We start from the raw sequence: 14,991 nt of genomic DNA on the forward strand, positions 1-14,991 counted from the left end.
TACTATGGAAATTGGCCTGGTTTTTTGGTGAGACGTACTGTATGAGAAGTATAAGCCATTTCTTACGATATTAAGGGATTTTTAACTAGGAAAAACGGGGAAAAGAAAACACCCACAAATGTTATAATACTGATTTGAGTACTACTGTGTGACCCCTGAAAAATTACTTAACCCTTCTGAGCTTCAGTTTCTACAGAGTGTGGGTAACTATGTACCTACTTCATACACTGCTGGACAGATTAAATAAGAAGAAACATATGAAATAATAAATGTTAATTTCTATTAGTTATTGCCTGATAAGTATTCTGTGAGAAAGAGAACTAGAACAACAAACATTTCAGTGTAGTGGCTAATGGACAAAATTACGCAAAAAAATTTAGGTTCTCTTGAAAGTCAATTGACTCTATCTCTGGTGATTAGTAATGCCGCTGGGGGTTACAAAATTACCAGAAAAAAAAAAAAAGAATAAACTTGAAGACAAGAAGCATTATGAAGATTAAAAGGCTGACACCTGAGGAAGAAAGGAATAGCTCAACTCTATACTTTTATGCATCTAATAAAATATTCTCAAAATAGAGCAAAAAGCAATGAAATTATTTATAGGGCACTGAAATTACTCTGTATGACACCATAATGACAGATACATGTCATTATACATCTGCCCAAACCCACAGAACGTACGGTACCACAAGTGAACCCCCATGTAAACTGTGGACACGTCAATGGAGGTTCATCAGCTGTTACAGATGCAGCCACCGGTGAGGATGCTGACGACAGGGGAGGCTATATGCAGGAGTCGGGGCAGGGCGTTCCTAGGAAATCTCTACACCTTCCCCTCAATTTTGCTGCCAACCTAAAACTGCTTTAAATAAATAAAGTCTTAATAATTTTTAAAAAGAGTCAAAACTAAGGGGAAAAATGATACATCCAGCACCCTAGTGGAAGCCTTACATCTCTCAATTTTTGCTAGGTCATAAAAATTAGTCATATATCAAAGATTTAAACAACACAATTAAAAGGCTAACTTAACAGAAGGGTTTGAAACCCCAAGCCCAACAATTAGAAAATACACAATGTACGTAAGCACAAACAGAACATTTCCAAAAACCGATAACACACTAGGCCATAAAATAAATATCAACAAAATGCAAAATCAATATCAGTCAGACTAATTAATTAGATATCAATAACAAAAAGATAAACAACTCCTCTACAAAGGTTTAAAAATTGTAAACTACACGTCAAAAAAGCTCATTACTCAAAGAGGAAATTACAGTGGAAATTAGCAACATTGGAAACATTTTGTATTAAAATCATGGCATGCAGCTAAAGCACTGCATCACACAGTTTAAAATTTATAGCATTAACATGTAAATGCACATGTTAGATAAAACTGAAACTCAATCAGCTAAGTGTCCACCTTAAGAAATTGGGGGAAAAAACGAAGAAGGGAGAGAATAATCATACAGACAGAAACTAATGAACTAAAACAAACAAAACAGGGAGGATAAACAAAGTTTGCATTAGTTCTTTGTAAATATTACGGATACTTATCTTCTGCCAAGATTAACAGAGAAAAAAATGAGAGAAGAATATTAGAGATGAAAAGGACATAAGCATGGGTGTGGCAGGACTTGGAGCATGAAAGAATGCTATAAATAACTTCATGCCAATAAACTTGAAAACTTGGGTTAAATGGATAAATTTCTCGAAAATTACAAGTTAGCAAAGCTTACTTGAGAAGAAAAGAAGGCCAAAGACTCCTGTGACTATTAAGGAAATCAGTCATTTAAAAACATCTTCCCACAGAGAAAATGATAGACCCTGAATGGTTTCATGGCTGAATTCTGACAAAAGTTTCAAGAAATCGATTATTACAATTTCATAAAAGTGCTTGTATGGAAAAGAAGGAGCTCTCAGCAACTCATTTTATGAAAAGGGATATACTTAATACCAACACCAGCAAGAGTGAGAGGACCAAGAAAATCACGAGTGCATCTCTCTCATAGACACAGATACAAGAAATCCTCCACACACAAAATATTAGCAAACTGAAGCCAGCACCGTATTAAAAAAATAACATTAAGTTAGGACCAAAGTCATTCAGCCCTGGAACGCAAAGGTTGCTTAACATTAATATCAACATTCACGACATTACCCGATAAACGGAAAAGAACCACCCAATTACCTCAAAAGATGCAGAAAAGTTCTGATAAAATGCAGTAACTGTTAATGATTAAAAAGAAAAAAAAAAAAAAAACCTTAGTAAACTGGGAATAGGAAGGAATTGCCTTTTCCTGTCATCTCCCCTAAACCTACGACAACACACAGCTTGCTTTATGGTAAAACATTAGAAACATTTCCTTTAAAAATCAGGATAAAGGCAAATGATGCTCATATTACAACTTCTATTCCACGCCACTCCTGTACTGGAGGGTCCCGTAACTCGAGGGGGACAAAACAGAGACACAGAAGACCCATGAATGGGAAAGGAAAAATATAGCTTATTATTTGCAGCAAGAGTAACTGTTTGGTTAAAAAACTTTAAAAATTCCATAGACAAGTTATTAGAATTAATAAGAAAGTTTAGTAAAGTTGCTAAAAATAAGATATATCCAATAAAGGATAAATTGCACATCTAAACACCAGCAACAAACAAGTAGAAACATAATTTTTTAAAGTATACATTTATAAAGCTGTCAAAAAGGTACGGCATCCAGGACTAAATCTAATAAAAGTTAAGCAAGACTCTTTGGAAGGAAGTTTGAAAACACTTTAAAAGGCTTCTTAAAAGACCTAAGCAAGGGGGAGGTGTGTCACAATCGTGGCCTGGAGCACTCAATACTCAAGTATCACTTCTCCCTAAACTGACCTACGGATTTAATAAAGTAACCCCAAGCAAACTCTCACCACAGGTTTTTTTTTTTTTTTTTTTTCAAAAAAATGGGTAAGCTGACTCTAAAATGTGTAGGAAAAAAGACAAAGGCCCAAGAGTTGACAAGAAATTTCTGAAAAGCAAATAAAAAAAGACGTGCCCTTATCAGATGTCAAGGCTTGTTACGAAGCTGTAGTGATGCAGGCACGGCACTGGTGTCGGGTCAGACAGGACAACGGGATGAGAGGGACCCCAGAGCGGATGAGTGCTCACGGGTGGGCGCTGGGTACCCACCCCCCCAGCTCACTGGACAAAGGGCACTCGGCGCTCAGACAACCGGTCACCCGCCAGGAAGGAGGGGAACTGCGGCTCCGCTTTACACCAAACACAAAGAGGAGCTCCAACTTGATTAAAGACCTAAAGACAAGGGAAAGACACCAAAACGTTCAGGAAAAAACAGAAGACTCTCTTTATGACTTCTAGGGAAACAAAGGTTTTTAAATAGGACATTGAAAGCATTAGCTAGGACGAAAAGACAGCTGGATTCCACAAAATTAAAATGAAGTTTAAACCCATCAAAAGATAGCATAAAGAAAGTGAAAAGACAAGCTGTAAACTGAGAGCAGACATACAGCTGACAAAGGATTATTATTCCGACATGTCAAGAAATCTGAGAAATCAATAGAGAAAGGCAAACGTCACACAGGAAAATGAGAAGAGAAACAGGCGTGCGAGAGAAAACGAAGATGAACGAGGAAAACATAAAAAGATGTTCAACCTAGACGTTCTCGGGGAGTCCCGTCGGTAGTTAAGGTCCTCAGAGCATTCCAGTTCACAGCCACAAAACTGGCAAAATTAAAACTTGCGACAGCATCAGACATCGAGGAGGACGAGGGGCGAGGGGGCCGCTGCTGACAAGGGTCGGTAAGTGCGAACGTTCCGGACGGCAGCCCGGAGAGGGAAGCGGCTCTCGCAGGGAGACAGACCCCGCGTGGCCTCCTTTACGGGTGGGGTCTTAAGAAGAAAACCCGAACAGACTGGTGGTTGCCAGAGGTGGCGGGTAAAATGTACCAACGTCCAGTTATAAGGTGGGAAAGTCTGGGGGTGTCACGTACGGCATGGTGACCCCAGTTAATAATACTACAGTGTGGGTCTGGAAGCTGCTGAAAGAGTAGATCTTACAAGTTCTCTTCACAAGAAAAAAATCGTTAACTATTTGAGGTGACGGATGTTAACTAAAATTATTGTGATCGTTTCACAATATGTACACATACCAAATTAAGTTATATGCCTGAAACTAACACAATATGTCAAACATATCTCAATTAAAAAAAAAAAAACACATGGCATTACCTCATAAACTTGAAGACGCACACACCTTACAAACCCAGCAATTCCAATCACGCACACGAATGTGAGGAGAAAAGTAAAAAAATGTTCACAGCAGATACAGATGAACTAGTAAAAACCTGGAGGAACCCATTTCAATGACAGGAGAATGAGTACATACATTACAGAATATTATGCTGACCTGAAAGTAAATATACTGCATCTACGTGCAACACTGATGAATCTTAGGCATACCAGGATTACAAGAAGAATCACAGAAGGTTAGAAACCATATAATACCATATTTTTTTTAAAACTCAAATACAAAACGAAACACTATGTTGCTGAGGCATAAATAACTTATGTGTAAAAACTATTTTTAATCAAAAAACTAATAGGAATTCAAGACTGTCCTTACCTCCAGAGAGGAGCATTTGGTGGCACTTTACCGTTTAAGTTGGGTGCTGGTTTCCTAGATGTGCATTCTATGGTATGATTTTGCAACACTAAGCATTAAATAAAAACACACTACTTTCAGAGGCATCTCCTCTCCAGGCTTTTTTGAGAAGAATCTACTGAGCTGAAATCAGCTGTATTTGACTCCCATCCGCTGTTCCCAGTAATACTGTTTTCTGGAATGACACAGCAGATCTATTTTCTTCCTCTACATGGTATCCTTCAAATATCAGGACAGACTGCAGCTTCTTTTTCTGGTCTAAAACCATATTCCTACAACATTCCGAAGAGGAAGGGGTTCCCAGCTCTCCATGATGTGGCAGCCTCTTCGCAGGGTGCCTTCTAGACCACAAGAAACAAGAGTCCCCGCAGCCTGAAATGCCCGGGGCTCGGCAGCCCAGCTCCACGTGGTGCGCTGAGGGTAGAGGTGAGCTGGCGAGGAGGGGGGACAAGGCTGGAGGAGAGGGGGTTGGAAACCGAGGACCGAGGACAAAGGGGACGGACGAGGCAGACCCTGCGAAGGGAGACGGGGCGGGTGCTCCTGGGATCCAGGAAGACGTACACATGTGGCCTTCATCCCTGGCTCCTGGCACAGGGCTTCTAAAACCAACGTCCTCACGGGAGGAGTGGGAGAAGCGACTTTGTTACTCACCACGCCCCTTTCAACGACACAGGAGTTTATGCCGCGTGATGGCCGGGCAGCAGCCGCGGCACACGCCGCTCCGTCTTGAGCGGTACTCCGGCTCTGGCCAGCGCAATTCTAAGAGCCGGCCTCGGGACAGTGGGGTTAACACTATTTCTCCTGAGAGTCTGTCGCTCCCCGTTCAGTAGTCTCGCGAGCAGACCGCACCTAAGGAAACGCCGCGAGCAGTCGCCAAGGCTGCGCGCAGCAGGGACGGCGCCAACTCTGACCTCACCGATTGGCTGAGATCACTTCCCGGTTCCCCTTAAAAACCCTCCTGGTGGAGCAGAATCTTCAGAATGGGTCCCGGGACACGAGTCCGCCTTCTCCCCAGGTCGCCGGCCTCTGGAACAAAGCAAACTTCCTGCTCCTACCAGCACCTGTCTCTTAAGTCCTGGCTTTCTGAGTGGTGAGCAGCCAAACCTGAGTCTGGTAACAACGGAAGCTGAAAGGCGGAAGCCACCCAAGCGTCCATCAACGGATGAATGGCTGAACCAAATGTGGTCCATCCACACAAAGAAAACCACTCAGCCTTAGAAAGGAAAGAAATGCTGACACAGGCTACACCTGGATGAACCTTAAAAACATTAGGCTACATGAGATAAACCAGCCACAGAAGGATAAATACTGTATAATTCCACTTACACGAGGTCCCTAGCACAGCGAAATTCATGGAAACTAGCAGAGTGCTGGCCACCGGGCTGGGGGAGGGGAAATGAGGCGCTCGGGTCTACCGGGGACAGAGCGCCAGGTGTGCAGGAGGAACAGCGTTCAGGGGACGGCGGCGGGGAGGGGAGCAGAGCAACGGCGACGCACTGAACGCCCCGCAACAGTCACTGAAACACGGTTAAGCTGGCACGTCGTACGTACGACTGAAAAAGGAGCTGCGTATGAAAAGGTTCAAGGGAAGACAAGGCCTGTGCTTCCGAAGTGTGGAACCGCTGGAAGCAACTGGAAGGGTGGGGCTGAAGGCCAGAACCAAGGAGTATGGAGAAGAAAGCCAACAGCCCCGTTCCTCAGATCCCACACGTCCTGCGACGCAGCCCAAGGTCGACCGAGGCTTGGGAGGAACCCCCCGAGACCGCTGATTCACATCAAGTTCGTCACGTCTAAAAACCTGGATGTTTCCATGGGAGCTGCTACCAAGTCTGTATTTCTGCTAGACTTGTGCTACTGATTTTGAGATTGATTTACAACTAATTCTGCTTCAGCTTTGATGCTGTAGCTCGTCAAGACGGCGTGACCCTCGAATGAGCACCTCTGGTGCTTGTTTCCTGACAGCCGTGTGGCACCTGCAGGTCTGAGAGGCACACCTGTAATTCCGTGACCACAAGGAAGCCACTGGCTCTGGGACGCTCAGGTTCAGGTAAAATACTTCTCGGTGTTAATAAGTCACCAACACATTCTCGCTAGGCGGACAGCTCTCTGGAATAGACCATGTGGCGGGGAAAAACGCCTTCCCTGCCGGGCAGCAGGACAGGAAATGAAGCAGGAAGATGCGCCTGCTGTTCCTCTTTAACATTATTTCCTTACACAGAGCCAGGCTGGAGGGAATTCGCTCCTGCCCTTAGGCTAGAACTGCCCTTACAGCGAGAGCATCCAGCCGGCGGGCGCTTCACCGGCCACCAGAAGAGGTGGGTCAGTCCTCTGCGAGGCTCGAGGCGCCCGTGCCTCCGGCGCCCTCTCCAGACTCCGCGGGTCCCAAAGCCGTTCCTGCTTCGGAGGCTGTGCCTGCAGTTCCTTCAGCCCGCGGACGCGCCTTCGGAGCCAAAATGGGAATTAATCCACGGCAGCTTGCTGCTCGCTTCCCATCTCATCGTTTGAAGTGGCGTTTCGGACTTAATACTCTTTTCTTGACATGATCTTGTTCAAAAATGGTTCTTCTGACTGAAGAATTCAGTAGTAAAACAGGAATTGTCTTTTTTGGGGGATATTACACCACCCTCCAAGCAGTGGCTCTAGCCCTTCCTGGCTTTTCTCATTGCTCTGGAAACAGGCAATATTTTTAAACGGACCTCAGTATCGTGGTGCATTTCAGGCCGGCACTTAGGTCCGATGCCGACAGGGTCTCGCCACCGTTCCGCAGGCGCCCCGCTCCACGCATCCCCGGGAACCGGAGCCCCCAGGCAGCTCCTCTCACGGGCCGCTTCTAACCCCCCGACATGCTGCCCGCCGCCCCCCCACCGCTCGGCCCCACACGCCCGCGTGTCCACCTGACTCTGGGTTTCAGGCCGGCGCCGCGAGTGGCCGCGTGGGCAGCCATGCCGTGCAGCGGGCACCCGAGGCGAGACGCGTCCTCCTTCCTCAGACGGGGCCCCCCTCCCGGAGCCCCTGCTCCCGGACCCTCCCCGCCAGCTGACCAGCCGCAGGCCCTTCCCGCCGAGCCTCCGACGGCGGCTCCTCTCCCGGCCCCACTGCCAGCTCCTCGGCTCTGGCCCCCGTCACCGCTGACCGCAGCAAAGGACGGACGAGCCCTCGGGTCCAAAGGCAGACTCCGGGGGCGCTGCCGGCTGGAGGCTAATGAGAAGCGGGCTGGGGCAGAGTCACAGGAGGGACTCGGCCCCGAGGGGAAGCCGGGGACACAGGAGGATGCCCCTCGCCACCAGGCAGCGAGCGCAGGGACTCCCGGGGCGTGGGCAAGGCGGGCGCAGGTTCTGAAAGCGAGGACACTCCCGCGTTCACCCGTCCGCCCCCCTACCCGCCCTCGCCGACCCTGCCACACGCGCCGTCCCGCCCGTCTCGGGACCTCTGAGCCCCGGGGACTGGCCCTCGGCTGGAGTCGCCTCGCCCTCGGCCCTGCTCTGCTCCCCGAGACACCAGGCCACGAGCGCAGAGATGCTGTCGCACTTACTCCCGGCGGCGTCTCAGGCGCTGAGAATGGAGCCCACCTCCTGACGGAAGGACTCGCCTACGGCCTCAGCGCGTCCTCAGGAAACATCCTGCAACGAGACGGATGAGGGGGCCGCTGCGAGCGCACCGGCGAGCTGCCGCCCGACCCAGTTCCTCCAGGAGCTCCTGGTGAAGGCGTCCCGAGGCCCCAGCGGAGGGCCGGCTCCCCGCAAGCCTGCGCCCTGTGCCAGAGCACGTCCGTGCCCTCGCGCAGAGCAGAGCTGCGTCAGGCCATCCTCCTCCTTCCCAGACCCCAAAGTGCGGAGCCGGGGGGACGAGGCCACTGCCCGATGGGCTGTGTGTGCCTCTGTGTCGCTGGCCAAGCTGACATAATCCCCAGAGCAACTGTGCACGCTGACGGGCACGGAGCTGTGACTGGATCACAAATATTTCTATTCTGTCCTCTTAACCACAGAAACAGATCATGATGGAGACTAACTCAGATGAGCTCTCCAGGAACTCGTCCATTATTCTACAGTCGACAGTTAAAGTCAAGTCCAAAAACCAGAAATCGCCAATTCACATTACGCATCCAGAGAAACAACCAGAAAGTGAGTCACAAATAAAGGTGGGTTTTGGCCCTTCTTTTTCTCATTCCATTCAGTCCTTCCTTTAATTTCTTCCAGTGCTTTTTTTGTGTTAGGCACAATTCTAAATGCTGAAGATTAAAAGATGAATATAATTGTACACAGGCACTCAGGGAGGTACAGTTTAAGGAGGAAAAACACCACCTAATGTAACAGTATATCACCAAAACTCTGAGAGAATACATTTTCCATGGGACACGCAGACAGTAAACATACAAAGTTGACAGTTAGATTAGAGCTAACTTACCGTAAAGTATCGCTCACTTAATCCTACTTTACAGAACTTAAAAACCTTTAACATTACAAGGCACTATTTAAACCTAAACCTCAAAATTAAGGAATTTTCAGACTTGGCATCGTGTAGATGCTACCTAAACACATCGGGGAAATATGGCATCATAGTTTACCAAATAACACACACATTCAGACCGAGAGAATATTCAGAAGCGTAAAGGGTAGAGGAAAGACCAAAGGCTTTTGTGAGGTGAGACAGGCTTTGAGGCTTGTTTCCCCCTCTGGAAACAGGACGCAGCGCCTTCCTCAGGGGGTGGCTCTGAGGACTAGACGGGACGTTACTGGGCACATAATAAAGGGCAGCTACTTGCTGCCCACACGACTGAGGGAAGGGAATCAGCAAACGGTAGAAGGATTCTGGTTCGGAGAAGGTTCTGAAAAAGCAGTAAGGGTTCCGTGCTACCCGGCAGGTCACAAAAGCCACCCCCGCGCCCCAGAGGACGGCACGGAAAGTCAACGCTCCCTACCTGCCCCGTCTGATAATGTCGGGCGAACTGGTGAACCACACGGTAATCATCTGCAAAGTATTCCATCAGGATAGAAGGGACCTCGGCAAAGTCAGTGGGGCACCTGGTCCCTAAAATGGGGGAGAAAGAAAAAAGTTGGCAGGACTCACATCAACACGTTCATCTTCCTACAAACACTCTTTTAAAATTTATTTGTACTTCTGATGAACTATGATAATCTCTAATTCAGTGAGTCAATATTTTACTTCTATAAAATTATTGCACATATTGACAGAAAAGTTTGTAATAATGTCTTATTTTCCCACGTATCAGAAGTAAAACACAATATTTGCACAGCTGGATAGAACGCCTTATAAAGCAACGGCTCACACCGTCTACAAACAAAACTGTCTTCAGCTATGCTGGGCTATACCTGAAACAACAATTACAACATTCTTACTTAACACGGCCACTGAACTTCATTCATGAATTCCATCACCAAGTGCCCGTATCCTTCCTTTGTTTCAAAAGTACTTTATCTATGGATTGCTTCTGGTAACAAGGTCAATCCTCAATACAGAAAAGCAACATCTCAAACTCAAAGTTATTTAAAGAACAAATCCTGCAAGCATGTCTCGGTGACACTTTGTGATTCCGTCCGGCCCACCTACCGCAGTCTTCTCAAATACCTCCTCCTCCCCCAAAACACGGTGTGTAAAGTTGGTTGGTAAATACTGAAGACCAATGCTTGCCCAGGTGGTCTACGGCTGTCTGACCCTGTCGGATCGCAAGCTTCAGACTCAGAGGGGACGAGGAGGAGGGAAGCCGGGGGCGTCACCCGACACTGCAACCCATCAGCAGCGGGACCGCAGCTTTACAGCAGGGGAAACCAGAGGAGAAAGACAAAGTATCTGGTCACACCTTTTCAACGTGCCTTGAGGTTTTCTAACTGGTTTGGGATAAAAGGAGGCAACGGTCCATTCACTTATTGACTTGCTAAGTCTGTGCTCCTGGCTAAGGAGATATGCTGATTCGTACACACGGCCACAGACTGACATTCCACACCATACACGACAAAATGTAAAACGGTACAAACTGAAAAGACAGGCAACTGAGACATTCCTTGGCGAGAACTGCTGTCAAGGATGCAAACACAGGTAACGAAGATCGGGTACAGCATCACAGTTGGAAGGACAAGATGACGCCATCTGCGACCAGTGGCCACAGATTTTCTAAATGAAAAGCCTTTTCCGACTTAACATGAAACGCGCGTGTCTGAAGTCCCCTCTCCTTGGCTCACCGGTGACGTGCTGGTAGCGGGTCCGCCCCAGCATCGAGTGCATGGCGTGTCCCATTTCATGGAAAAGATTTTCGGTCATCCCAGGGGTTAGTAACGTGGGCAAGGTCTTTGAGGGCTGGGGAAGGTTCAGCATGAGAACGACAACAGGCAGCTGATAGCCCCCGTCCTCCTCCACGCGGCCTCCGCGGATGGTAAAATGGCAGTCCTTTAGGAAACACGACAGGGGAAGAGAGGCTGAGGTCACCGGGAGGGTAATATAAACTCCTGTCAGAACGTGCGGGCACAGATTTTACCTGAACTCCACTCTTCTATTTATTTAGTTACAGACACTTCTATCCCAATCCTTTTAACTTTCCTAACATGTGGATTTTTTTTCAAACACCAATAATACATCGAGCCTGTGTTGATGAACTCATTCCTTCGCTGCAAAAGTATGTGTCGAGCGGTGCTATACCAGATGCCGGAGACAGAGTCACCGCCGAGCTGAGCCCTACGCCCTCAAGGCGCTCACGGCAGGCAGGAAGGGAGAGCCGTGGACCGCGGGGGGCACTGATGTTAACGGAGCCCCTTCGGTGACAGGCCGTGAACCAGGAGACACTTGCCACACCACCGTCTCCATCACTTGGAGGTGATGAGCTCTCAACTGTCACAAAGCAAGGAACCTGGAGTTTCTTTCTCAGTTCGTATACACTTCATCCCTCCCTCTTCACAGTGAGGCCATGAGGCAAGTATTTCATTTTTCAGATGAGAAAACAAACTGAGTCTTGGAAACACTAAGTCACGTGTCCAAGGGCACACAGCTAGGGCTGTGGCATCTCAAACCTGAACCACCCAGGCTGGCAACTAGGAGCTGGAGCTCAGATCGCTAACCCGGATTCTCCAGCCTTCCAAGCAGAGAGAAGGAACAGAGCACGTGGAGGTCAGCGATCCGGACTCCGGCCCCAGCGCCCAGATCCACCAGCCAAATCACCTTGGACACTGGTTCGCCTCCACCACACTCACCTCCACCCTGTCAAATGCCAGGGCAGCTGCCCACGTTCATAAGCTCATGTCTGCTAAAACTGCTTTGGAAACTGTGAAATCACTATTTAAATATAAGGTACCATTATTTCTGTTGTAACTTAATAACCCGAATTCTTGACAATTCCAATCAAACTGCCCCAAACTGCTTGAAGCTGACCGACCAGGAAACCTGGTTTGCAGCTCGAGGAACTGAACCTCACTTTTCTGCATGAGGAGTGAACCGGTGGTTGATAGGGTCTCCACAGGGACACATCTTGTGCCTTTTGAAACTAGCTCCATGTCAAGTATGGAAGCTGGCTGAGAGCCGGGGCTGTACTCAGAAGGTCTGGGTTCAAATCCCAGTGCTTCTAACTGTGTGACTCTGGGCAAGCAGTGACCTCAGCTCTCTGACCTCAGCCTCCTCGCAAGGTCAGCGTCCCGTTCAAAGGGCCAACGTGACCTTTCAAAGGTGTGACTCCGAGCGCTGGCGGGCACACAGAAGGGCTGCTGAAGTGTCAGCTGTCGTTATTACTATCGTTACCACGACCCAGATAAGAATGACAGGTACAGATTTATGTAATTACCTTCATAACGTTTATTAGCTTTAAATGCTACGCTAACTTCAAATTTATATATTGAGCCACCATCAGTCATGCCTTTTTTTTTTTTTAAGATTTTTTTTGATGTGGACCATTTTTAAAGTCTTTACGGAATTTGTTAACAATACTGCTTCTGTTTTATGTTTTGGTTTTTTGGCCACGAGGCATGTGGGATCTTAGCTCCCCGAACAGGGACTGAACCCGCACCCCCTACACTGGAAGGCGAAGTCGTAACCGCTGGACGGCCAGGGAGGCCCCCAGTGATGCCTTTTAAACATCAGGAACTACAAAAGTGAGGTATAAAGTTCACATCAATACGAATTAACCGCTGACTACTTTAGAGAGACCCTTTTGTAAACAAAGCATCACCTGGTGAGGTTTGTCTGCTCGCTGAAAAAAGTCACAGTAAATGTACCCCAACAGTCCTTCAGATTCATGAACCACGGCCTAGGGGGAAGAAAATGAATTTAGTGGGGAATGAGGCCTTTAGAAACCCTAACAGAAGAAACACATTCCTAGCACAAGAACCTGTTGCCAAAACACCCAGAGCCACAAGTATAGACGTTTCATTACTTCCTACGTCCCACGTGACCTCGAGGTGGCTTCCACTTTGCCCTCAACATCTTCTCCTGCATCTCCAGGACCACCATGATTTGGGAATTCTGTCGGAAGAGGACAACCTCCCCCGCAAGCCCTGCGTCCTGACTGGCAGCCCCCGGCGACGCGGCTCTGCCACTGGGCCCACGCCGCCCGCAAGAGGCGGGAAGGGGTGCCGGCGGGACCACCGCAGCAACAAAATTACAGCTCCTCCGGTCTCGGGATGTAAGGGTACACGCAAGCACACCAACTACCACCCAGGGACACAGGAACGACACGCAGGGTCTGCCTTCAGCTGGAGAGCAATAAGGAACCCCGCCTCGGACACCCTCCTCCCACATCAGGCTTCCAAGAGGCCCAGCTCGCAGCAGAGCTGGCCTCCATCTTTGCACAACCTGGGGCCTCTGCCATAAAGAACGGCAGCCTTATGCTCTAGGGCTTCCTGCAAGCATACGTTCATCCCGCCAGCAAGCGGCCACCAAGCATCCACCTGGTGTCACGGACTGCTCAAGGCATCTGGGGAACGGCCACCAGCAAGGCCGCCAGGGGCCCCCTCCCGAGCTGGGGAAGCTCGTCGCCCACACCGTGCCCTCTCACTCTTCTCACGGCATGTCTGCACATTAGCCACCGCTGGCATCTTGTGAAGCGCACGGAAGGAAGTGCAGTGACACCCCCGCTCCCCGCTGATCTCCCCACTCCACCGCCACCTGCTCTACGATCACGAAGCGCGGCCAAGAGGCCACAGACAGTTCACGTTTCTCGTGAACCGTGCGCCGAGAAGCACGTGGGCAAAGGGTAAAACAAGAGACCACCACCACCTGAGGGCCCATAAAGCCTCAAAACCATCAGGAAAAAAACGACGATAGTCGCAGCTCACGCGAAGCGGGCCCTGACAGAAGGGTGGACCCCAGGCTCCGAGTGACTGTCCAAGGAGTCTCACCAAGAACACAGGCCGCAGGCTAGCATCTGGCGCGGGCGAGCGTGAGCCCCGCGGGCGGGCGGGAAGGGGTGGGAGGTGCCTAAGGGAGCTGGAATGAACGGATGCGACACCTGGCGCAGCGGGGACGTGAAGGGCAAGGACGACCGTTCGTTTGACCAGGGCTTGTCAACATAAAAGACTCAACCTTCTACCAACGTCCTTAAGAACAAATTTTTTTTTTTTTCAGGGAAATAACTCTGCTGCTCAATGCTTACATTAATTTCGGGCAACAGCTGACGTTTAGAGAAAAGTACTTCTTTTATGGTATCCGAAATCGGAAGTGGCGATCTGGATCTTTCATCAAGCAAAGACGAGCGCCATCGGGGCAAAGCTACCTTGAGATGCAACTGCTGCTAACTCGGTGCCAAACCCGGGAGGCAAGGAACGTGGCTTCCTCACCCCAACCGGGCCGCTTACCAGTTTGCGAACATCTTGACACCACACCTCTCCCGCTGCAGGCTGCTCCACGTACAGCGAAATCCCAAACAGCCTGTTGAACAAGACATTCAGGCCTTCCATGCACGCTCCCAGGGAGAAAAACGGGCAGTATAAACCGGGCTCGCTGCGGTACCTAGAGAGGAAAAGCAGCTCAATCGCAGTTCCGTTTGCTTCCGTTTCTTGAGGTAAATTCAGCTAACTTGTCATTGACAATTTACAAGCCAGGAAAGGATTGAAAACCTATGGCCGGTTTCTAATCTTCTGAGGGACTTTCAGACTCAAGTCTTCTTCAGAAGAACAGCAGCCTGATTATAACTGTAGTGAGAGTAATACCAGCTGGAACTAGAGTGGTAAAACTCACCCTATGAAATGTGTTATATTCTAAAAAAAAGTCACGTCACGTCCGGTAAAATATCTGTTAATGGAAAAAGCTCCGAAGCTCTGTCATATAAACAATCAGATCTTAATTTATCTTTTTGTTATATATCTAAAATGAAGGATAATATTCTCAGAACATT

At 48.5% G+C, this 14,991-nt stretch overlaps 1 protein-coding gene across 1 annotated transcript in view; it reads right to left on the reverse strand.

Moving 5' to 3' along the window:
* The window catches only part of MIPEP (mitochondrial intermediate peptidase), a 131,156-nt gene that overhangs the window by 73,890 nt on the left and 42,275 nt on the right, over window positions 1–14,991 (reverse strand). Inside the window, exons 11-14 of the mRNA XM_059041995.2 lie at window positions 14,453–14,606; window positions 12,829–12,906; window positions 10,859–11,063; window positions 9,580–9,689 (exon numbers count right to left, since the gene is read on the reverse strand). Of these exons, the coding sequence (XP_058897978.1) occupies window positions 9,580–9,689; window positions 10,859–11,063; window positions 12,829–12,906; window positions 14,453–14,606 (547 nt within the window). The remainder of the gene's footprint in view (window positions 1–9,579; window positions 9,690–10,858; window positions 11,064–12,828; window positions 12,907–14,452; window positions 14,607–14,991) is intronic.

Source organism: Kogia breviceps, chromosome 16 (genome assembly GCF_026419965.1).
Source record: "Kogia breviceps isolate mKogBre1 chromosome 16, mKogBre1 haplotype 1, whole genome shotgun sequence".
NCBI lineage: Eukaryota > Metazoa > Chordata > Mammalia > Artiodactyla > Physeteridae > Kogia > Kogia breviceps.